Source organism: Chelonia mydas, chromosome 5, assembly GCF_015237465.2.
Source record: "Chelonia mydas isolate rCheMyd1 chromosome 5, rCheMyd1.pri.v2, whole genome shotgun sequence".
In the NCBI taxonomy this organism is placed as follows: domain Eukaryota; kingdom Metazoa; phylum Chordata; order Testudines; family Cheloniidae; genus Chelonia; species Chelonia mydas.
In genome coordinates, this window is record NC_051245.2 from 37,743,799 (window position 1) to 37,768,671 (window position 24,873).

Here is a 24,873-nt window from a genome sequence, read left to right on the forward strand (position 1 = left end):
AACTAAACAGAGTCACTGGAGTAGGGGAAACTGGACCTGGCCTGTCTCACCTCCAGTCAGGGGTGATCTGTCAGGCTGTAGAGTTATTCTCAGTCCCTCTCTTTCTGACCCAATGATTATTTAAATATTTATACAGCAGTGCTCCTAAAGGTGGTTAATACCGTTTTTCCTCACTCAGTAATGCTGACAAACAGGAAATTTTACTGACATTTTAGTTACTACAATATTTGTTATTTCAAATAGTACATGTCCAAATCTCATTGGTAATAGCAGTATATGTCTGTGAAGAAAGGGTAGTATATGGCTCTAATGTTGTAGGCATGGTTTATGGACCAACATTTAATATTGAATTTGGCTCTCACAAGGGAATGACTTATAGACTAGTGCCTGAGGGGGCTTTTTGTTTGTTTTCGTAGCCAGAAGAGTAGTAACTTTTTTTTCTTAATGATACTAAAAACTACATTAAAATTCTCTGCTGCTACTTTAAGAAAATTCGTGGGTGCACACACAACCTAGAGCCACTTATGAGCTACCAGTGCTGCACTCTATTTTAGAGAATTTTCAGTCTTGTGAAAAGTTTGCTACATCTGATAATCTTGGCAATCGGAAACTGATTGTTTAGCATCTACAAATTCTTGCTGATTTCTCCCCTGCCCATCTTTTCAATCAAATAGTTTTCTTGGTCACTTTTTCCTAACACTCCTATTACAGATAGCCAGTTCTGGCCTCCAAGACATCCACCTTTCTACACCAGAGATGTCCAAAATAATCTCCCCTCACCAGCCACTCAAACTCCCTTCAATGATTTTCTCCCGATTGCGAGAGTCATATTTAAACTAGGCCTAATCTACTGCCCTCTATGCCTTCACCCTCTCTTCTAAATTGCTCTCAGTAACACCTTTCTTCCAGGAGGCCAATAAACCCTAAAACATGCCTTGCTTAGCTTCACTAATGAACAGTATTGTTTTACTTGTTCTCTCACTTCCCTATTTGGATGTTATCTAGACAAGTTTGTAAACTGTTCAGCACAGGAGCCTGGTCTTCATATATGTCTAGAAAGCACCTTTCCCAATAAGACATTAATCCTGCTTTGGGAACTGATTTTAGCCACTATTTTATAAAGCGAAGATGTCATGTACACTATGTAGTACAGACAGTGCGAGCACCAGGTTTTCAGGAAACTCCTAAAGTTAGAGTTTCATCCAGCAGAGGGCTCTAATACCTCAGCTAAACCTTTGAAACAAGACTCAAACCAAATTTCCCTCAGTAGCAATAGACACCCATTCATACTGATTGTTCCATTTTCTCTACCCATTTATTCTGACCTAAAACATAATAGAGAGTGGGTCTGAGTTTTTCCAAGCATGGTTTGGGCACAGAGACAAACTGATTCATTTTATACAAAAATGCATTGGGCTTAGGGAGAAGCCTGTCTAGTTATTAAAGAGGAGAGTCACTAAAAATGCTACATCAGGCTCTGTAGTTTTGAGTGGCCAAAGGGTTTTGTGCACTGTAGTGAATTTGAGAATAATTTGATTTAAAAAACTTACAACATACTGCACATACATACAAACCTATAGGATAAGCCAGGACCACCCCTCTGAAAGGATGAGTCCCCTTCAACTGTTACCAACTCAGATGTTTACTTTCAACAACTTTGAGGTGGAGAGAAGTAGGCCAAAGGACTTGTGAAATTAAAGTTGCCTCTGCTCTTGCTTAGGGGTGAGCCAGGTGTGTACACCATGAAGGAGATAGGATTATTTTATGCATCACTACTCACCTTCCAGAAATAGGTCAGCAACATTCTTTTCTTATTGTCTATCTATTCTTTTGTTTGCTGGATAAATAGGACTTCCCGGGGCAAAGAGGCTGGCTACAAAGTCTGGCCACATAAGATATGGAAAAATAATCCAGTATGTGGATAAGAAATTATTGAAGTAGAGAATGTTTGCTCTTCAGGTGTCTAGCTACCAAGCAAGGTTTTTACTGTAAGAAAACTAAGCAGTAGCAACCTCTCCTTACCACACGTACACAGAAGGAAAATATAGCTTTATTTCCCTTTCCCCACCTCCACCAGCTCCTGAAAATTTTTTCTAGGAATTAACAGGCATGAGGAGTAATTTTTGGAAACTTGGTATTCCATGTAAATAGTGGCTGTACATACATTACTCTCATAGAAAGATGGGCAGTGCTAGCACAAATGTGTATCTTGGTCTTCCCCAAGATTTGTTTGCCAATTCATCTAGTTTGTGCAAGATGAAGGGCTTAAAAAAAAAAAATCCACCAAAACAGTAATCAAAACTTCACTCACCCAGCAAGTTTGGAAATATGAGTTATAAAACACTAATTTAAGAGAGATTAATAACTATATGCTGGAAGATAGGTATAAATCTTAGTTCTTTAATATCTTGTTACAGTATTTCAAAACAACTGATGGAGTTTTTTCATCATGTTATTAAAAAACAGCTTATTGGGGTATTAGGTCTTTTACACAGATGAACATAAAATTAATGAAGAAATTCAAACTAAGCACTGCAGCATTGTGATCTATTTTGTTACAAGAAAACAGTATTAGAAATGTATGTCTAATAGTCCTCAAATAGCAGCTAAGTCCCCACATGCCACTTTAACATTGTAGGGATACAAGGCAGAAAGACAAGAAGCAAATCTCTGTTTATTAGTTCAATAAGGAAGACTCAGATATGTTATTTTATAAGAAGTCACTTGCAACACTATTGTGGTAATCATGTCCATATAACAACAAAACATGCCTTTTTGGAGTTCTTCAACCACTAATACAAACAGGTGGGTCAGAAGACATGTTAGAGAACATCACAACTCCAGCAGATCAGAGCAGAGTACAAGACAGATTTCAACCCATCACTCGCGGGAGTTGTCACAAAAACAAATTAATGAATCAATGCTGTATGGTGTGCATCTCAAGGCAGAATATAGCTCCTAGTTTAGTTCTGCATAATACAGTAATTCCTTGACCATCTCACGGAAGTAGGGAGATACTATCTGCATATAGCTCTAGGTCCTATAAATTGCTACTAAGCCAGCTGACACGTCTCCCTGACCAGTCCCTGGAGATACCTTATCAGTTCATTCTGCATAGTTCAGAGTTAACTATACTACACAATCATCTGTCCCTTCTCCCTCTCCATAAATCTGTGTAGTTTCTAATCTCTTTAGACAGTTCATTTAGTACCACAGGGCAAAAACAAGGCACTACTGCTATTAACAGAGAAACTTAGCCATGAATTATACAAAACAATTTCTCATTAGGCACCATTCATTTCCACAGACAGTGGAAAGGAGAAAGAATACAGCAAAGTAAAGTAATGAAACTGCCATTTGTATTTTACACAAAACCTGTTCTAAAAATGTAATAAGGTTTTGGTTGTTGAATTGCATGGTGTTTTTCCCAGTAAACATTCCTATTTGCTGATATCAAAATACATCCACAGACAATTTTGAATATTATTCTACTTCAATGAATCAATCGCTATTTTTTTGACTGGATGTTAAATTATAATGTTCAATTAACTAACAGCAAACATTTTTAAAAGTTCATTAACTTAAATCATTTTAGTAAAAAACACATTATAATCCAAAAATCCATCTTTTTTTAAAAACACATTCTAATCTGCCAAGGTTTTATTTAACTTACATTCTTTAATATGGTACAGTTTGTACAAAAATATGAATGTTTACAGGTATTAACTATATTAACAATGTGTTTTAGTCTCTAAGTTATGCATGTAACAATGATTTTTCATTATTTCAATAAAATTAAAATATAGTTTCAACATCTTATGATATCAATTAAAATGAATGCTCTTTATACCCTTTCTTAGTGCTCAAAGTATTCTGTACTTATCATAACATTTTCTTAAAGAAGATCTTTTTATTTATATGCATCTCACCTGTAAGAATGCAATTAAATATTCATTTCTTCTAGGCACAAAGAGAAAATTTCTTTAGATACGTGCAGCAAGTTGCTGAAAACCTGCAAATCTTTAACCAGAAAATTACCCCTCCCCCACCCCTCCGCAACATCAGAAACCCAAATAACTTATTGTAAAAATACAAGCTCTTTGTTTTGGAAAAACATATAAAATGTACACATTGTAGTGCGCACCTAAATATCTTGATTGTCAAGTAGTACAAGTTACTGATCTGAGATGTACACATTCATTAGATGAGACCTTGCTTCAGTGATCTTTGCTTTTGCTGATTCCGTTCTTCACAGTCTTTGGTGGTCTCTGGCCCCTTGTGTAAGCATGATACCAGAAGTGGAGAAACAGGATTAAAAACACAGAGCCGTAGAGCCAAATAATGAATATGAAAACTGGATACTGGTATGGACAATCGTCCATAAAGTAGATTTGTCCTATGTGAACTGTAACCATAAGAAACTGAACCTGGAGGAAACAGACAAGGAAAAATATGCTCGGTTATGCATTACAGGTTTAAAAATGTAAAAAGATAGACTAGAGAGAAGTTTAAATAGCTATCAGCATAATGTGCGCACACACAAAAAGAGAAGGTTGGTGAGAAATAGAATTTGTGTAGTCCTGCAAAACTCCACTCTCCTACTTGGCCAGGGAGAGGTGTTTTTTTGATGAAGTAACTTTGTTTTTGTTTAAGTTATAAACATCATCATGGTGCAAGGATAGGGGAGCAGATCCATATCAGGGAGACCAGGGAAGGAACTCTCCCTAACAGTCAGAGGGAAAGGCCTGGCTGGAGCTATTTACAAGGTGGCACATTCTCAGAGGGATTGATTCTGCCACCCCTTAAGTTGACTAGTCCCACTGACTACTTGCATGATAATGTGGTAAACTAAAAGTATTAGGCCATTGAGCAGAGGCATAAATAAACTTCTCTTCCTATAAAAGATTTTAATAGTTAGAGATTACATCTGTTTAGTTTAGAGAGGAAACAAAAATGGTAACATCTAAAGTATATAAAATGGAACAGAAGGTCAGTGGGGTACTCTTGTTTAGTGCAAGAACAAAATGGCAGCCAAAAGAAATTTAAAAGGTAACCAAGTTAATAATGGTTAAAAAAAAAAAAAAAAAAAACGTTTACTTGCTTTCCCCTTTCCACACGCTGATTTATTTGGAGAACTCAGGGCCAAATAATATTGAGGCACAGAATTTAGAAGGGTTTTTTAAGAAAAAGATTTTCATATGAAAATCATAATGCACAATTACAACAGCTATGATAAAAATGCTTGAGATAATTCAGTTATTTCTTCATAAGGCCAAATCCAAATTAAAAGAGATATCATCAACTTCTGTAGACCCAAATGTTTACGTTACTTTAAAGTGAGATAAATCCTAAGAAACAGTCCTTGTAACCTTTTGTTTTTAAATTTAAACTGTTATTCTATTTAATACTGTTTTGCAAATTTCTTTTTAAAAAAACACTTTGTTCCTAGTGTAAGTCCATACTCCAACAGTTCTTAAATGGACAAATAGTTCTTTATCAATACACTTAAGTACAAAGCAATTAAATACACTGAGTACCTACAACTCCTACGGACTTCAGAGATAACTGTGGGTTCTCAGAACCTCTGGAAAACAGGTCAACAGATTTTATTTACACAGTTTACTGGTCTCATGATTTCTGCTGAGCTCAGTTGAAAAATGAAGGTAAACTCTTCTGTGCCACTGTAAAAATTCTTAACCATGTTCATAGAAGTGACATTAAAAACTCACTCATATACAGCTTGACTGACTGCAAAAAGTCTGGCTCAGACACAATACTCACAAGCTGTATAGTTGTCATGTGTTTTTTCCACCACAGGTATTTATAATAGGCTGGTCCCAGTGAACAGAGTCCATAGTAGCTGTACATGATGACGTGCACAACACAGTTTAACAGAGCATGGAATGTTCCTAACCCACCTGTAGAATAATAAAAATAGTCTAAGATTGTTACACCAGTGATCCTAAAAAACCCAACCCTGTGTCTAGCTACCAAGCAAGGTTTTTGCCTTGCGTTAGTTAAGTAGAAAACTAGATAAAAGCATGAGGCTCTTTTGGAGGGGTCTCCAACTTTCACTAGCACATAAAATACAAAGATTCAAGTTAAGCTCTGTAGTCACCAACTCTGAAGGATTTCAGCAGTTCCCTCTTTTCTCAGCAAATGCTTATGTAAATATTTTAGCCAATACCCCAGTAAAATGCTGCAATGTTTTAAAATCAATTTTCCAAAGCTGTAATAAAAGTCTAATTAGTGTAACTGAATGCAAGTAAGTTTTTTGTTAGTGTGTTACATGAAGGGGACTCAAACACCTCTGCAGCATCACCCCTCCTGCTCTACCTCTTTTCTAGATCCCATGATTGGCTTTTCATGAGTCCAGGGGCTGCAACCATGTAGCAATCCTATCTCTAGCCCTTAGAGGTTCCTAGTAAAAGTACTACAGCTCAAGGCTCTACTCTCTATTCTTTTGAGTCACTCTCTGGGGACAACAAGGAGTCCTTGTGGCACCTTAGAGACTAACAAATTTATTTGGACATAAGCTTTCATGGGCTGTAACCCACTTCATCAGATGCATGGAGTGGAAAATACAGTAAGCAGGTATAAATATACAGCACATGAAAAGATGGGAGTTGTCTTACCAAGAGGGGGTGGGGTCAGTGCTAACGAGGCCAATTCAATCATATGGATGTGGCCCATTCCCAAACAGTTGACAAGAAGGTGTGAGTATCAGAGGGAAAATTATTTTTTGTAGTGACCCAGCTATTCCCAGATTTTATTCATGCCTAATTTGATGGTGTCCAGTTTGCAAATTAATTCTAGTTCTGCAGTTTCTTGGTGAAGTCCGTTTTTGAAGGGGTTTTTTCCAAAAAAGCTGGGGACCGCTCCAGAGCATCCATGTTCCCAGGACCAGGGAAGACCCAAGGGGCAGAGGTGTGGGACCTCAATGTATGTGACCTTAGCTGCCCATGCAACCCTCAAGTTTGGGACCAAACCCATTAAACAGAATGATAATAAAGGAACTTCTTGTTTTGAGGGGATCCATGCAGATATTTCCTTCTCCAGAACCCTCTCTCCTGCTCAGTTTCCAATAGGGTTAAATTATCTTGGCCATAGTAGTAATATTTAAGAAGCGAATTGAGTTTTAAATATAGCTGGTCAAAAAATGGTTTAGAGAGAGAGACAGAGAAAAAGCATTTTGATTATTTGGTGGAAATTCAAATACAAAACATTCTACATTTCCAGGTGAGAAGTCCATGAAAAAACTTAGCAAAAAAATAAATTTGGTTGAAAGCCCAATTAGATATCAAAACCAGTTTCAACTAGCCCTAATTTTAAAAACTAAATGTTTCTTTTATTACTGATTAGAGCAGTTAGTGGAGCTTTCCCCCTCCACAAATGACCATCATCAGTTTCAATTGCAAATTCTCTCTGAAATGTTGTGTTTCTAGGTCACATATTCCCAAACAATTTGACTGCTTTTCTGAGACTAATGCATTTACTTTTTTAGGTTGCATAGTGAAAATTCATGGAAGAAGCCTCAAAATGAGTTACATTAGAAAAAAAAGCTACCTAGACATTACAAAAATACTGTTACACAAGAAAGTCACTGCACAAAAATGGTTTTCAATTCTCTATGTCAAGTCCTAAGAAGGAGAAGATCCCCATCTCTTCACAAACTCATTTGGATGATTTGGAGTAAGAACAAGTTCAGAAGGCTGGGCAATAGACAACATAATGCCATTATTTAAAGGAAAGAAACAACTAGGAAATGAAATACAAGATAAACATCAGTTGTACTGAAATTCTTGGAAATTATTTTAAGGCATCAAAGAGAACATTTGGAAAGATTAGTTTAAAGACAGGCAATAAAGCTTTGAGAAAGAAACACAATATGCTAAGATTACATGAGGGAATATTACTGACTCAAGTCAAAATGGATCTCTCACTTTGTGGAAAGCATTTGCCAGATTACTACAGAGGAGATTTAAGTCTGAGATGCCTTGTCATGGAACAAGTGCACAGCTGGTACATGGTTCTGAAGCCCAACTAAAGAGCAGGAAATTAACAGTATGGGTAATGTAATTTTTTTTTTTTTTGGGGGGGGGGGGGGGGGGGGGGGGGAGGGGGAACTGTTGAGTGCTGGGAATACCAGATTAATGTGTTTTATATTAACAGATCTAAAATAGTCTGATCTGTAAGCAGAGGAAGATAATTCCAATTTTAGTACTACCGTACCACTGATTTGGGGAAAAGGATGCAGTTCAAAACATGAGAGTTTCTTTATAGGGGGTTTCAAAGAGGATGGCTCTAGACTGTTCTCAGTGGTAGCAGATGACAGAACGAGGAGCAATGGTCTCAAGTTGCAGTTGAGGGAGGTTTAGGTTGGATATTAGGAAAAACTTTTTCACTAGGAGGGTGGTGAAACACTGGAATGCATTACCTAGGAGGTGGTGGAATCTCCTTCCTTTGAAGTTTTTAAGGTCAGGCTTGACAAAGCCCTGGCTGGGATGATTTAGTTGCGGATTGGTCCTGCTTTGAGCAGGGGGTTGGACTAGATGACCTCCTGAGGTCCCTTCCAACCCTGATATTCTATATATTAGAAATTGGACTCAAATACAGTGAAAATGTAGCAGTCTCCTTCATTAGCTAACTGCACATTAGACAACTTTTCATGGAATCCATGCAAAGCTTTTGTACCTCTTTCAGAACATATTTTTGTATGCATGCAACTAATATACACAGGAGGGATCAGGTAAGCAAAGGTTCAATCCTTCAATTAAGCATCAAAAGCTGTGGGGGAAAAAACAATGCCAAGGAAAATGGGTGAAATGTTACAGAAAAGGAAACTATGTCCAGACAAGTACTGCTGTTGTCTCCACTGATTTTTCAACTAGTAACCTCTTCCAGACACACCACCACTAGGAATACAATCCCGCACCAGGGGTTCCACCAGGTTTCCATTCTCTCTGCAGGTTTCAAGCTGTATGCTCTTTTTAGGCTATGTCTACAATACAAGCAAGGGGTATGATTCCCCAGCTCATGTACACATTCACAGTAGCTTGATGAGAGCTAGCACGAGTATAAATAGTAGCGTCACTGTGGTACGATGGGCAGCAACAACACAATTTAGCTGGTATGTACCCACTCTTTTCAGGAATGCTTATACTCTTCATGGCAAGCCATGCCCGACACTGCCTGTCTGGCTGCAGTAAGGTTACTATTTATATGTGCACTAGCGCTCATCAAGCTACTGCAGGTATATGTATGCAAGCTGGGGAATCATACTCCTAGCTCAAGATGCAGCCTTAAGTCCATTACACTGTAAAGCCCCAGGTTAGAAAGACCATGCATTCTACAAGCTTCTTATGCAAGGATCTCTCTGGATTTTTGTCATTTCTGCTCTGTGGAGAGATTATTGAGGAGAGTGGAGGGATTTGCAAGGGTAGGGTAACAAGAGAGTATAAAGACCAAGATGAGGGAAAAACAGCAGAAGGTTTTCCCAGTTCCCAAACATTTGGATGCTATCTGGCCCGAATTTTCAAATCTTTTACGTTGCTGGCCCTTCACAGACAGATATCACTATATCTAACTAGCTCTGGAAAAGTTACAGCATTACCTCTGGCTACATTTCTGCTCCCAAAGGGCAGTCAGAAATAGTTGCAACAAAAACTAAAATAATTTCTAAATAAAATTAAGGTTATAGAGAGAAACAATGATGAGAAAACAACGCTACCCTCTGATTAGATCTGTGTGTTCCAAGGGACAATGTCAACGTGAGATCTACTCTATTTTTTGAAGTAGCTTCAATAATGTACCCGCCCCATAATTCCCCTGCTGGGTTTTACAAACCACAACCTCCCGCCATTGGTATGCCGTCCCCTCTGCCCCTAGCTGCCCCCCACCTCCACCCCCAGCAACAGGGGAAAATGACTGTATACAAAGTGTTTTCAAATGAGCCAACTGGAAGATTTCCCCCTCCCTTATAATCTAGTTCAGGTACAGTAATCTTTGGGCATTGCTTGTAACTCTAGTAGATACAAATTATGACAAAGTAATTTTTTTTTAATTGATGGTGTCCATTTGAACATGTTTTTCATTTAGAGTATGGAGGTTTTACTACTACACGTAAAGTATCATTTCAGCTCTCTTGATTACCTGCAGCAAATTTGACTCCAAACCACCAGGTCCACGGCATGATTGAGTGATGCAAGACATGCAGGAATGTAATCTGGCCCTCTTTCTTTCGCAAAACAAAAAAGATCTGAAATAGTTTTAAGAATAAGAGATTAGAAAAGTCACATGTGAAAGTAGTTTGCAGTTAGTTGTACGCACAAACATAGGTTGCTCAATACAGTACATTAAAATTCTTTGCACTTATGCTCATTTTATGTATGTGGAAATTGAGTGACAGATTGAGGGGCTAATTTTCAAAGGCACTGAATAATCTAAACTTCTACTACAAATAATGCAAGCTGCAGAAGACCAGCATTTCTGATTAATCATCAGTTCAGATGTCTCAACTCCTAGCTCCATGCTCAAGCCACTAGACCACAACCACCTCTCCTAGGACTCTTCATCCACACTATTACAAAACTGTCTATGCAAGATATTTCCAAAAAATATTCATACTGGTTCACTGTTTCATCACTGTAGAGAGGGTCTGAAAATCAGGCCCGGGTACCCCTACCATGCTTCAGTTTCTGATCTGTATTAGGGTTATAATGGTACTTCACCTTTTTAAAGTCCTTGAGATCTATGAATGAGAAACATTAAGTTCAAAATGGAATTGATGTGAAGCATGTAGGCAAGGTTTAGAAAGAATTGTAAGCAAAAGAAGTGTGGCTTTCAACATATTTAGCAAGGAAGTCAATTCCAGATGCAGCAACCTAATCAAAGTGACATCCATTTTATAGTGGCTAATTACTGGGAAGGAACTTAAGAGGCCAAGACCTAGGAATGAGAGTGTGCAGGATGAAGAGGTGGATCTAAACTCAGAGGGTTGAATGAAATAAATCCATATAGAGTCCTGAAAGCCAGAAAAGGCACTTAATACATTCAGGGATGGCTATGAAGCCAGTGCAAGTGATGGAGGATGCAGGAAAGATGGCCCCAATTCCAGGACTGAACTGACCAGCCAGAGTATTTTAGACCTCTTGAAGTTGACAGGTTGAGAAGAGTATCGGAGGCAACTGAAAAGACAGGATGATTTAAAGATCTGACTTTAAGGCACAGAAAAGGTACACAGAAGGCAGAAAAGATTAAATCAGAACCATCATGTAACTAAAGAAAGACTATCTAGCGCTTGACATGTTAAAAGCACTACAGAGACAATAACTGCCCAAAGATGTGAAAAGGAAGTATTGAGAGGGTTGAACGTGGATATTCTCTATGGACATAGTGCTGCCATAGTAAATGTCCATCAATCTGCTGAGGAAAACTGTTAAGGGAGAAAAGGGCAAAAACATTCTAAAAGCAGAATCCAATAGATCGGAATAAATGTGGGAATGAGAAGAGCAGAGTCAGATGGCAAGAGCAGGTAGAAGATGGCACCCAGAAAGAGGGGAATAGAGTCGTCAGATGTGACAGAGAAAACATACATACAAAACTGTTTTCATATGGCTAGAAACAGTAAATTAAGCAGCACAATAGTCACACGTTAGAATGTTGCCAAAGTTCCAAACAATTAAACTTCCACAATCAAACTAAAAAGAAGCTGAGATATAGGTACCTAAATAACGAGAAGGCACAAGGGCAAGTATACAACTAGAAAGATTCAGATGAAGAAAATAACTTTTCAGGTCCAGGACTAATTCAAGATCACCAGTCAGTAGATAGTAGAGATGACAGGAAGGTCACTCAACTTCCTTTTCCAGCATTCCTGGTCCCTCCAACAGGAGATCGGAGATCTAGTTAGTTGGGCCTTAGAAACAGTCCAGAGTGGTCAGGCTAACATTGTGTTACTACTCATGACTGCCAGGATACTTTAAATTGAGGCAGGTGGCTACTGTCGGCTATGCCATACCCCTATCTGCCAACGTTTGAGAAACAGGATGGAAAGTTGTTTGGGAGGAAGCGAAGGAAGACTTGAAGCATAACCAGCACTTGTTTCCAGCCCACCTACCCTAACAGAGTACTTCCCAGGACAGTTTAAAAGAGACATACCATGCTATCATTTTTAGAGACTTCCCCTTGTAACTAATGGGGAGATATGCTTAAAAGTTTGTGGTACAGAAATGCCTGAAACATTTCTCCACTCTCACTGTTATCCATTACTAACAGATTTTGTTGATTGAATATATGAGGTCTGATTAGTGAGCAAACAGAGTAAAACTACTGTGTGATCCAACTGCTATAAACACCAGTGTCCTTTTTTCTCTATGGAGATCACAGTATTTTTACCAGGTTGAGTCACTACATACTTACAGTGTCTAATAATTCAATGAATTTGGAGAAGTAGTACAGCCAACAAGTCCGAACCATCTAAGAAATCCAAAAAATACACAGAGTCAAGTCTAATGAAGTCATTAGAACATCAGTCTAATTTTTGTTGGTTTTCTTTAAAAACAAGGAAGCAAAACAAATGCCTTTTCAGCATCAGGGAACTTTAAAATGTTGAACTGAATAAGTAAACACACTGGATAAATAAAAATAATTTTTTTTAAAATAAACCATTTTAATGAAATCTGAATGTCACACAAGATATGTCAAGTCAACACTTCATATAACTTCTTAAAATATTTGAATAAAAAAAAATAAATATGCTGAATCCATGAGTCTCTATCAAAACCTTTGAGTTAAAAGCTGCTTTTCCATAAAAAGAAACAATCTGGGGAAAAACATTTGATTTTGAGGTCAAGCTTTATAAATATGGCACAATACATCATGTAATGTATAAAGGGCTTGTTTTGTTTACAAACTTATGTACTCCTAGGTAGAAAGAGATATATCAAATCTAGCATAAAGGTTCTATTTAGTTGTAAATCAACATGTTTTAAGGGTTATATGAAGCAATGAAAATGTACCTTTCTTTAGAAAAGAACAGAAGAACAAATAGAAAAGTTGATTAATATTGAAGATTTAAATCAAGGCTTCCACTTGGTGATTTAAGTCACTGATTTAAAATCAAACCACCTTGCTAGCACAGGTTGCCTCCAACATCCCTTTCATCACCCTTTATAGTCACTTACATACTCTTCATTATGCATCAAGGCATTTTCATTAAAAGCATTTCAAAAATATAAAGTTAATGTAGCATAACAATTAGCTTCATTTGTTTACTTACTCTCAGAGCTGTAGGTGACCTGGAGTAGTCAACAAGGTCACATCGGAATGAATAACCTGTGGCCCAACCAGACATAAGAAACTGTAACAAGGAGAAGGGGGAGAGGAAAGATTTAGTTGATCACTTGAGAAAATTCATTAATTTCAGTTGACCTTAATAATCATGTAATAATTTTAAAAAGCCTGTGGATTCAGTCAGCTTGTCAGCTAATATCTACCTCAATGTGGGATGGCAACACTATAAAAAACTCTGTTGCTGTAGCACTGTAGAGAGATTTGAATCTCATAACTTGACAATATGGATGAGAAACCCAACTATACCCACTTCAGGGTACCTAACCCTCAGTGCCACAAGAGAAGAAATAGTTGCTCCCCTGAACAGACTTTAGATCAGTGTCTCTCTTCCCACTATGGGAAGCAGGTGATTGAAACAAAAACTATCCCAAAAAAGTGAGTATTGGTATTGAATCCAGGCATTTCAATACATAAGACACTTTTTAAAAGAGTCAAGTACTAACACAGAACCACACTTATTATTTAGAAGTTAAGTAACTCAATTCTTCATAGATTTTCTACAAATGGAAATACAGTATATGCAGGACCAGGGAATTCAGCTAATTAAGTCTTTGTATTACAATTTAGCCCATTCACCATGTATTTGTGACTGACCAACAGTGTAATAAAATAATATCACACCATGAGGAGGAAATCCTAATAACAAGAATTAACATCCAAAGCGTTTTGGGCTCATTAGAAGTTACTATGTCCACACAGAATTAGAACTGCAATTTTTATGTTTGCCAGAGGTCCCCTATGCACTTAATGATTTTGGCCAATTCACATGCCAGGTTGAACTGCACATAGTTTCTTAGATCTATTTGCAACAAGTCCATAAAGGGGGACAAAAAGACCATAAAAGACAATCCAAAAAAAAGTTTTAACCAAAGTAAATAATGTTCTGCCATGGGTTTTCCCCACCTCCATTTACAACATCCAGCTGAACTTTAGTGTATACACATACAACCTCTGTTTCAGCAACTGTTTTAATGAGTTTGATTGTCTGTAGCCCACAGAAGGGGCTTGAGGTTAGAGAAGAATCAGCACTGGACTTCTTTTATTTGGTACCATAAGTATCTCCATTTCTTGTCAAAAATATTTACTTTGTGATGCAAGTTAGACTATAACTGTCAGAAGAAATGGAGAGCTGTCTTCAGATCACATGCAGATGTACAGTATCAATGGATTATAAGAGGCGTCACATCTAATACTCCTTCTATTACTATATTAAAACTCAGCCAAGAGTAGCACTGTAAATATTATATTTCATTAGCGTCTTCTCTCTTCCTCTCCCACCCCAAATCCCAGCCAATACTATAAACTCCACCTGTGTTGAATGAGTATTAGTTAATTAATCATAATTATCCATGCATGTATAATAGGAAACCAAGTTTTCCTGGTAGGTGAAGAGTTGTAGTTTCAATCAAACATCACTTGAATAGGACAAGTAAAAGATTATCCATTTAACAAAATCAGACGCCGAAACCAACAGGATTTCAAACATTGTAAGTGAACATAATCCCAACACACCCACAAAATGGCTTATATCCAATGAGAAGAATTAATTCAATCTGGTATACAGTATCTGTGCATTCTTTTGTGGCATTTTAAATAAAGGCCTAATGATCGGCAAATCAAATATCATGTTAGCGTCAAAAGTGAAAGAGGCAAGTGTTTATTTTTTAAATACTCCTAAAAAAGCACAATACTAACAAGATCTGTAGAAGCAGGAAGTGCAAAAGGAAAGCATGCTTTTCATCCTTCTTTGCATTTACAGTATTTGCACAACAATTATTAGCCAATGCATCAGTTTCTTTTTAAACGACAAATGTAAAGACCTTGGAGCACTGTTTTTAAAAGCAAAAGCTCAGTCTAATCCATTATGAAGGTTATGGGAACTGGGTTAACTGAAGTACAGCCAATTTGGCAGCAGTATCTGAACAATTCCCTAACCAGTATGCCAAAGATGAAAATAGCTACCACAATAGTGTTGTTTCAGCTGGCCAGTTGTAGAAAACTATCAGGCAGCTGCTTGTAGTATTGCTGAGTATCCACACTGTTTATTGCAAGTGTCCCAATTTAGTCTCTTTACACACTTAAAGAAATGCCAGTTTAAGAGTTAACTCTAAATGACTCTTTGTAGGTGGACACCATGTACATATAATAATTTATGTTCTCGATCATTAAACCCAATGCATCTCACTTGATCACGGTCTAATAAAAAATGTTCTTTTCTCCTAAAAAGCCTAGCTTTTTGTTGAGCCACAAGTGGGGGGGGGGGGGGGGGGGACAACACCCCAGAACTCTTCTAGGAAAGATTTTATTAATTATTCTAAAAACCTTGTTTTATATGAATTGAGACCCTAGACTAAATTTTGTAAATAAAAGTATCATTTACAACATTAGGAAAGTGTGATTGTGCAGTCTGAAAACCAAAAACTAACTGAAGAGGATCTTGCACGTAAATATTCCCTGTGCAGTGTGAAAGATGTCAACATATTCTATCATGTGGCAGCCAAAAAAGTAAAAGACTATAAACAAAGCATGCAACCTGCCAGTCTAGTTCAACCTTCCTCACCCAAAGAAGTTCAAAAACTAACCATCTAAATACTTTCCAGACTTTAAAGCAGGGGTTCTCAAACTGGGGGTTGGGACCCCTCAGGGAGTCACAAGGTTATGACATGGGGGGTCGTGAGATGTCAGCCTCCACTCCAAACCCTGCTTTGCCTCCAGCATTTATATTGGTGTTAAATATATTAAAAAGTGTTTTTAATTTATAAGGGGGGGGGGTCGTACTTAGAGGCTTTCTATGTAAAAGGGGTCACCAGGACAAAAGTTTAAGAACCACTGTTTTAAAGTGTTCTATTATGGTCTTTCTAATCTAAAATATACAATCACCCTCTTGACTGTGTTCAACTTTCATTTACAGTCATTGTTAAATTTCTTTTTTGTGTCTAACTATATCTGTAATATGTCCTAAGAAAAATGTCAAATGATTTTTCTTGAGGAGGTTCTCTCTAATCTATTATGCTAAATGTCGCAATTACCGTATCCAAAAAATTACATAATAGTAGCTGAGCTAGCTGAAGTTAAACAAGCATTTATAGAAAAATACTTACTTCATAAGTCATATACACTGAAAGGGCTACTACACCAAAATTGTAAAATGCCATTATTTGCCTGAGTTCAAAAGGTTTTCTGTTTTCCATGAGTTTTGGTCCCAAAGAAGTGACAAAATAAATATAGGCTCCAATGATAATAGTCTGTGGCACAGGTGAAGACATGAGTAGGAAGCCTTCCACTCTTGGATCTAGAAGAAGGGGAAAAGTCGTCACAGGTATTTCATAATGCTTTTTACATCTACATTAACTTAACAAGGATATTCTTTTCTTAAATTCCTGATTAAATTTGATTAAATTATTTTCTTAAATTGTTTCTGCTTTCACTGCTCAGGTTTTAGAATCACTTATTAGCTTCAGGTTCTTATAACTTGCTTTAACAAGATTTAGTGTCTCCAGGGTTCTTAGCCTCTTCGTAAACCAACATTGGTCCTTGCCAGATTTTTTGGAATACCACTTAAGGTACGCAATTAAAGCCGCTGCTGCCCTTGACCACAATCTCTGGAGACCAGAGGTCAATTTCTTTCCATTCATCACCTAGCAGTGATTTATTCTCAGTTTAAGTCTTCACATTCAACTCAAATTTAAAAGGACATTTTATTGGCAATGTAGAGAAAAACATTAATATATACTCAGCTACACTAATACTATAAATTGCACCATTAACCAGGCACAAAAATCTTACACTTAAAGTTTACACACGTGCTCACCTCTACTGCGCACCACATCATCCTCTCAGGTACAATTGACTGTTCTGTCCCACACATTAGTACAGACAGTCGTTAAAGGATATTGCCTAATTCCCCACTTCCAATCTCATATGCACTGTCAGGCAATTCTCAGTCCAAACCTTGAAGAAAATTCTGGCCATGCTGGCTAAGCAACCCTTGCCCAACAGACTCATATGGAATTCTAAAGCTATTTGCCCAGATAGAGTCATCCTTCACATACTCCTCCCTTGCCAAAATAAAAACCAACATAAATCTATAAACAGGTATACTTTGCAGATTTATTCATCCATAGATGGTAAGCAGAGTTCACCCTCCCCCCGCCCTTGGTCTATGGAGTTTGTTTCACTTGAAGTTACCCCTTAAACTCATCTGGCACAGAGAGTTATGTCCTCTGCACATATGACATTTGTAGCGTTCCTTCTAAGACATTTTCGATGCCCTCTCTTGGTGCGACAGTCTTCCCAGCAAAGGTTTTGGTTAGTGGGGATCAGCAGGGCTTCCAAATAATCTGGCTATGGAGTGACTTTCAAGGTTGTTTGCTGGTTGTCTTTGGGATGAAAACTCCAGTTATTGGATGCTGTCAATTGGAGCCCAAGTTTTGACAAAAAAAAAAAAAAAACAACACCACTTTAGAAGCAGGGTTTCCATGCTGATAAAAGTGTGTCTCACATCATCACTCTCCTCCATCATCCACTCAGACTTGTGTGCTAGACTGGGTCTGACACCCACCACTCACCTCAATCTCCACCCCATGGAAAGTATGTATTGTCACAAGACAATGTAGTTCAAAAGCAAAAAGAGGAAGAGGTCTTGCAAGCAACTGATCCAGGCTGCATATGAGTGAAATTAAACTCTTTTGGGAAAATGTGAACATTCTTAAAGAACTTCAAATTGTAAATTGGGAAATGCCCCTATTTTTAAGAACCTTGTCCCTTCTTGTGTTTAATCATACTTGGGTTACTAGTTTGGAGAATGGCTTTAAATCTGGAAGTTTTAAGCAGATGATTTGACCCACTCCCTACCACTTGGAGAGCCATAACATAGTGCCTGTTAAATCTTGCAATTCCTGGAAGTTGTCCCCACCCTTCTCTCAGAAATATCTGGTTTTGTGCAGGGATTGGTGAGTCCAGAGTTGAGTCTGCACGGTAAACAGGGAGAACTCACATTAAAATTATCCATATGGAGAAAATGCTGTGATTCCCTCCCCAGGTAGCTTACAAGGATGTTAAGTGCTGTGTCTAGAGTTGCTCCATACAAGCCCCATTTCCCTCATTAACAGTTGACACTGGTTGGAGCTACATTCAAGCTTTTGACAGTGACATCATCATGGGGATCTGGAAGGTTTGACTATTTCTTCCTCACTGGGAAGCGTAGTCACCTGGTTAGTTGTTCTGGACCCCTGCTTTTACCAATTACCTTTGGGGCGGGCGGGGTGTTAGGTTTTTGAAAAATACCAACATGGCTTTTGAATTAGTATTCTGCTGCTTTTGTGGCTTGCTGCCATATTACTGGAGTGAAGTCACGAATCCAGACCTTCAACTTACTGTTGCAATGTTTTAAAAGAACTGCTCAATTCTCTAATTTATTTGTTCACATTTACAAAGCATTAGTCAAGTGCTCTAGGCACTATAAACAAACAAACACTAGATAAGTAATCAGAACTGTAAGGGGATCACCACACCCTCACAACAAGCCACTCCCTTTCGCCCACTCCACCAGCTCCTTCCCAATAATTGATCCCGGAGGGAGATCAATTAACTCCTTAGTGTACCCCTATTCCAGTGACGGGCAGCAGAACAAAACCCTAACACAAGCAGCATACAACAACATTAGCAGGGAGACCCGATCATGGTCATCTCCTTCGGGAGTCCACACAACCACTTGTTAAAGGGCTCAAGTTTTAATTCAAGTATTTTATTTGTCTTGTTTCCTAACAAAGCAGTTTTAAATTTCAGTACACACAATCAGAACCTGACAAACCAGATACACTCTTAAAACCTTACTGCTCAAAAGAGAATTAGAAATCTCCACTAACCCACCCAAAATCCTACGTAAGGCTGCCATCTTAACACTGCAGAAGTCAGAGTGTTAGTTCCATGTTATTAGGATTCCATGTTAGTTTACCAGGTTATTAGGTTCTCTTGGTGCGGTATCTGCATCTTCACTTCATGGTGTATTTTTAGGCTGAAGCAGAACTCACTCTGTGACACCCCTGGCTCCAAATAAATTTTCTCCCACTCCAGGTCTGTAGTCTTCCAGTTGCTCTGCCTACATTGTCCTTATCAACTCCTTGTTCTCATCCTGATCATCTACTTCTGGAGATTCATCCTCCTTCTCTGGTCCATCAGTTATCCTCTGGGCTAGCATCTCCATTCACTTTCAACTAGCCCCCTGGCACCAGCTGTGCCCAATTCCCACTGATGATGGTAAAAAAGCTATGGTACTAATCTGAACTCATTCATCCCAGTCTCAGATGTACAGCATCTTTCAGCCATTCATATTTACAGTGAATTTCTGTTCAGATTTCACCATATTTGTCCAGCTCAAGACAACATATGCTCTACAGCCGTGGTATTTTCCATTGCCTGCATCTAGTTCCATAGCTACAGAATTATGAAAAAAGTCAGGATATTCAACACGTACAAGTTCAGAATAGGAACTAAGCAGATATACAGTACTATAAAACATTCACAGTAAACCACAGAATGATTTATATACTTATTTCCTGAACTTTGAGAGTATGAATACTCCCTTTCAAAACAGGAACTTGATGCAGTGAATCACTTACAGGAGTTTGCAACATACAACGATAAATTATCAAGGTTTACATTTTCTTTCACCTGCTACTTTAGTACCAGGAAGAGCAAAATACATCACTTTGTAACAGAATACTTTAATTCAGTTAACTAAGAAAATGTAACTCCATTTATAATTAAATAAAATTAAAGTTTTAGACTGTCCCAGTAGAATTTCAAAATGTAAAGTGCAATTCTGCTGATAGTAGAGATCTTTTTAGGAGAGCCATTCTGTACATATAGGGCACGTTTGCACTTACCTCCGGAGCGATCAATCCAGTGGGGGTCGATTTATCATGTATAGTGAAGATGCGATAAATCGACCGCTGAGTGCGCTCCTGTCAACTCCGGTACTCCACCAAAGCGAGAAGCGTAGACGGAGTCGACAGGGGAGCGTCAGCAGTCGACCTACCACAGTGAAGACACTACGGTAAGTAGATCTAAGTACGTCGACTTCAGCTATGTTATTTACGTAGCTGAAGTTGCATAACTTAGATCGATCGCCACCCCCCGCCCCCGGGTAGACCATGCCATAGTGCCTGAAGTTTTAAATCCTTAACAAATCAACTTTTGTAATTGCAAAAGTTACACCTCTAAAGTCTGCATGACATTATACTACTTTTCTTTACAGTTAGACATGTGAACATTTAGCTTGACAACTTAGGTGTAATTAGAGGAAAACAATGCTATTTTAAGTTAGCAATACAAAATTATGCTTAACACAACTCCACATCTGTTGAAAAGCCTTAACATTAGCGGACATTAGGATTTAATGACTCACCAGCACCTTTAATCCATTCATCATAAAGCAGTGCAGCTTTTGATGTCAAATTGCTAAAGGCCATTTTCGTTGGGATAAGTGGATATTATGACTTCTCCTGCAAACAAAAACAAAAACAAAAAAACTTTTTTTTTAAATCTATGCTGAAAAGATCAAGTATTCTTGGTGGAAGATTTTCAAAGGCAGCCCTGAAAAAGAATGTAACAGGGAAGGTCAGCAGTACACTGATTAATTAGACTAGTGAGCATTAATTAGCTAACTGCATTTACTCTGCTTGATGCAACTTGTAACCTATTCAGCTAGTACAACCATATTATTAGTTAATCCTGTATACTGAAGTGTTATAATACCACAAGGCTCTACAGCTGAAGAAGCCATGTGGTGGTTAATCATTACAGGTAAGAGAATAATAAGAAGCAGGTGATCTTACTCACGCTTATCATTCTTCATTTTAAAATCCAACACAGTGATGCTACAAGAGCAGAGTTGCAAAATTACTCATCTTCATTTTCCAGCTGGCAAATATATGGAAGACATGGCAGGAGAGGAGCTCGTCCCTCCCCACACTTCATTTACATGTGCATTTATAACTAGTATGTAAATTACAGTCTGCCAATGCAGATTTAATCACTGTTTTTACTGCAAGATTCTCTCCTGGGATTAGCACCATTAAAACATGCTACTTACCCAGTCAGAATGAGGCAGGAGGATGATTCACACACACAAACTATATTAATTAATAATGTGAGACTATAGATAGATTTCTACAGAGCTGGAGAATGGATGAGTATTTGCACACTGCCTAACCAGGGTAGAGAAAAAGACATCTGATTTTATTTAAAACTGGAGTTTTTTTATTCTGTTATTTAAATTATAAAGAGTATTTCCTTTAAAAAAATTAACCTGTTTAAAAAGAAATCTGAATTTACTACAAAATATGTGAAGACCTAAATTTATAATAAGCTCTTAAAATATTTAAATAAAAATAAATATGCTGAATCCATACGCCTCTAACAAAACACTGAATTATAGGCTGCTTATCTATATAAAGAAATAATCAGGAGAAAAACATCTAACTTCAGAGGTCAAGTTTTCTAAATATGATACTATAGATCATATATTGTATTAAGGACTTGATCTTGTGGGGGACCTAGGGGCTGTGTACTGGGTGCAACAGACTGGCAAATTCATCACAGTTGTTGGAACCAGGCCCCTGCTTCCAGAAGACACCATCAGTTATCTCATCAGGATCATCTACTGAGCCCACCTGCGTAGGATGACCACCTTTTCAAAATGGAAGAACAGGACACATGCAGGAGCCCTGACCCAAGTTGTGATCTCACTCCTGCTCTTCCTCTTCCCCCTGGGCGAAGGAGGAGGAGGAGCAGCAGCAGGGGGTGGCACCTCCTGGCTAGGGGTGCTAAGGCCCACCTCAACCCCCTGACTGGGAAGAGATTGCTGCCACCCCTAAGCCACAGGCAGGCGCAGAGTGGTGCCAAAGGGAATCCAAGACAAATGCTGTCCTGTAGTCATTCAGCCTGGGACCAGGACTTGAAATGTCCCACCCAATTAAGGAGGGCTGGTCACCCTACACCCAGGTGGTCTCATACTTCTATTTTCTAGCTTCTTCCTACAGGAGCTCTGATTGGCAGAGTTCTCAAATTATGAACAGTGCTGCAACTCAACATACCTCAGATCACAAGCACTGACTCATTTTTCTGTGTGGGTGCTCCACCAATGCTTCAGCAGAGGCCTCGCCCCCACTCTACCTCTTCCCCCAAGACCCTGCCCTCACTCCAACCCCTCCCCCGCACCTCTTGCCAGCTGATCGGCGGGGCCTGCCAAACAGCTGTGGCAATATTGTTTTCCATGGATGCTACAGTCCCAGATCATCCAGAGTCGGTGCCTAGAATAGTAAATTACCTGAACAATGAAATAATAATAGGAATAAGACTTTCTTCATCATCCAGTAAAACCATGGATGAGTTCGTTATCAGGATCAGCAAATTCCAGCAAGACTCCATAGATGAAAAGATTGCAATAAACTCTCCCTTTCATCTTCTTCAGAACAAACATTTCACTGACATTGGTCACTCATTACAACCAGATTACACTCCACCCTGTGGAGCAAACATTGCTGGAAGGTTGCTGGATACAATATCTGATAAGGAAATTGTACGGTGTACAAAAAAAAAAACTATGATAGGAAATTCATTAATAGGAGTCTTGATGGGTGGAGCAACAAACAGAAGCACTTATTATTGGATCACTGTGTAACAGCAGAAGATGGGGTTGTCTATCTTACAGAAACAATTGAGACATCTGGAGATGCCCATACAGAATACTTAAAAGTAGCAGCAGTAAAAGCTATAACTAAACAAAAATTCCAGTGTAGCTTTGTCACAGACAATGCTGCAAATGTAGCAAAGATGAGAAGACATCTAGAATGAGGTAAAGGGAAACCTGAAACTTACAACATATGGGCGCAATGCTCATTTGATGCATCTTTTAGCCAAAGACCTCTTCAGTACAACTCCAGGAAGAAAGAAAAATGTTGAAATTGCTAAATACTTCTGGTAACAACCACTTGGCTTCAGTTTCACTGGAAAGAACAGGAGGATGCAAACTAATTCTCTGCCCAAGACATATGATGGAATTCAGTGGCTGACTGTTTTGAGCTACTTAAGCTCTGGTCTATTCTGACAATGTCACAATCTCAGGGGTTCTCCAGGGAAGGCAGATCGGCACTGTATGTGGCTAACACTGTTGCAAGCATCACAAAGCATTTTGGGGAGGGTCAAAGGAGCGTGAGTGGACAGTGGAAGGTTCCTTTGCAGAATACAAGAAGCCAGGGGAGGAGGAGGAGGAAGAACAGAGCAGAGAATGAGTTAACTCAACCCTGGAGCGCTAGCTCAGTGCGAAGATAAAGATGCTGGCCCCCGCCCAAGGACATTGTTGACAGCCGAGACTTAGCTGACGGCCGAGAAAGACGGGGGCTTGCAGGTGCCCGAGCAGCCGTGAGAAAGAAGATTCCAACTGCACAAATCTGCAAGACAGCAAGGTCAGCACAGAAGACAACAAAGTCTAAGACTGCAGAGATGGAAAACACTAGCGAGATGGAGCTGAGCCTTGAGTCCCGGAAGCCGAGGTGTTTTGGGAAGCTAAAGAACCCACGGACAGCCGGCTTGGACTGGCACAGAGGGCACCAGGAGCAGAGGTCCCCGAATGGAATGCCAACGCCCCCGCCCCCCCGAAGAGCCAGAACTTAAAACCCTCCTGAGAGCTGGAGCAATTTGGAGAGCACAGCAGATCCTTAGATGGCCTGGGCCCAGGACAGTACTCCCGTCCACCTTCCCCCCCCAACCTCTTCTTCTGGCGTTACACTCAGACTTGGCCAGTCTGGGTCTTGTGTGTGAGAGTATGAAAGTGGGTTAGGGCTTGGGGCATTAATGCTTTCTTTCTTCCTCTGAGTGATGTGGGAGTGTTCCCAACACACTCTGCTGTTACATTAATTAATAAAGCTTTAAAATTTAGACACTTGGTGTGCCTCGTCATCTCCTCCCCAAAAAGATCCTGTGGCCCCAGCCTGATAGACTGTGGCCCCAGGCAGATTGGTAATGAAAATCTGTCACAATAACAAGCTGTGAAAAAAATCATGACAAAACAGATGGAATTATCACAGCCAAAGTAGTCAACACTGGAGTAAAGAGAAATATAGAAGATACAATGAATATACTGAAACCTATTTCCATAGCCTTTGCAAACTGCAGAAAGATTCCTGCTGTACTGCTGTTGCTCCTGAAATTTCAAAAGAATTGCCAGAGCCATTCAAGAGTTACCCAACAACAACATTATACTGCAGGCAGTTAAGCAGCAGATGGATCAAGCACATACTCCACCTCATTTTCTTGCCAAGTCTCAACCCAAAGTACCAGGATAGATGCCTCATTGTTACAGAAGATGCTGCTATGACATGGAAATCTAATAATCACGCATCAATCATAATACATTTCAGGACTGGAGGCAAACCATTCAAGCAGTACACGTTTGCTGATGAGGTTTTAAAGAAAGTCACACCCCTGAACTGATGGAAATCCCTAGCTAAGCACCTG

General features: G+C 38.9%; 1 protein-coding gene across 3 annotated transcripts in view; it reads right to left on the reverse strand.

Moving 5' to 3' along the window:
• Window positions 1-2,379: 2,379 nt before the first annotated feature.
• Window positions 2,380-24,873, reverse strand: part of ELOVL7 (ELOVL fatty acid elongase 7) — a 48,523-nt gene continuing 26,029 nt past the window's right edge. The window contains exons 1-7 of one of the 3 annotated variants that reach the window (XM_043546511.1): window positions 20,762-20,862; window positions 16,455-16,645; window positions 13,280-13,360; window positions 12,421-12,477; window positions 10,153-10,258; window positions 5,782-5,918; window positions 2,380-4,427 (exon numbers count right to left, since the gene is read on the reverse strand). In XM_043546511.1, the coding sequence (XP_043402446.1) occupies window positions 4,218-4,427; window positions 5,782-5,918; window positions 10,153-10,258; window positions 12,421-12,477; window positions 13,280-13,360; window positions 16,455-16,645; window positions 20,762-20,825 (846 nt within the window). In that variant the 5' untranslated portion in view covers window positions 20,826-20,862 and the 3' untranslated portion in view covers window positions 2,380-4,217. Of the gene's footprint in view, window positions 4,428-5,781; window positions 5,919-10,152; window positions 10,259-12,420; window positions 12,478-13,279; window positions 13,361-16,454; window positions 16,646-17,541; window positions 17,672-20,761; window positions 20,863-24,873 lie in introns of those variants that run through there. The other 2 variants (XM_043546512.1, XM_037902855.2) reach the window with 2 other exon arrangements.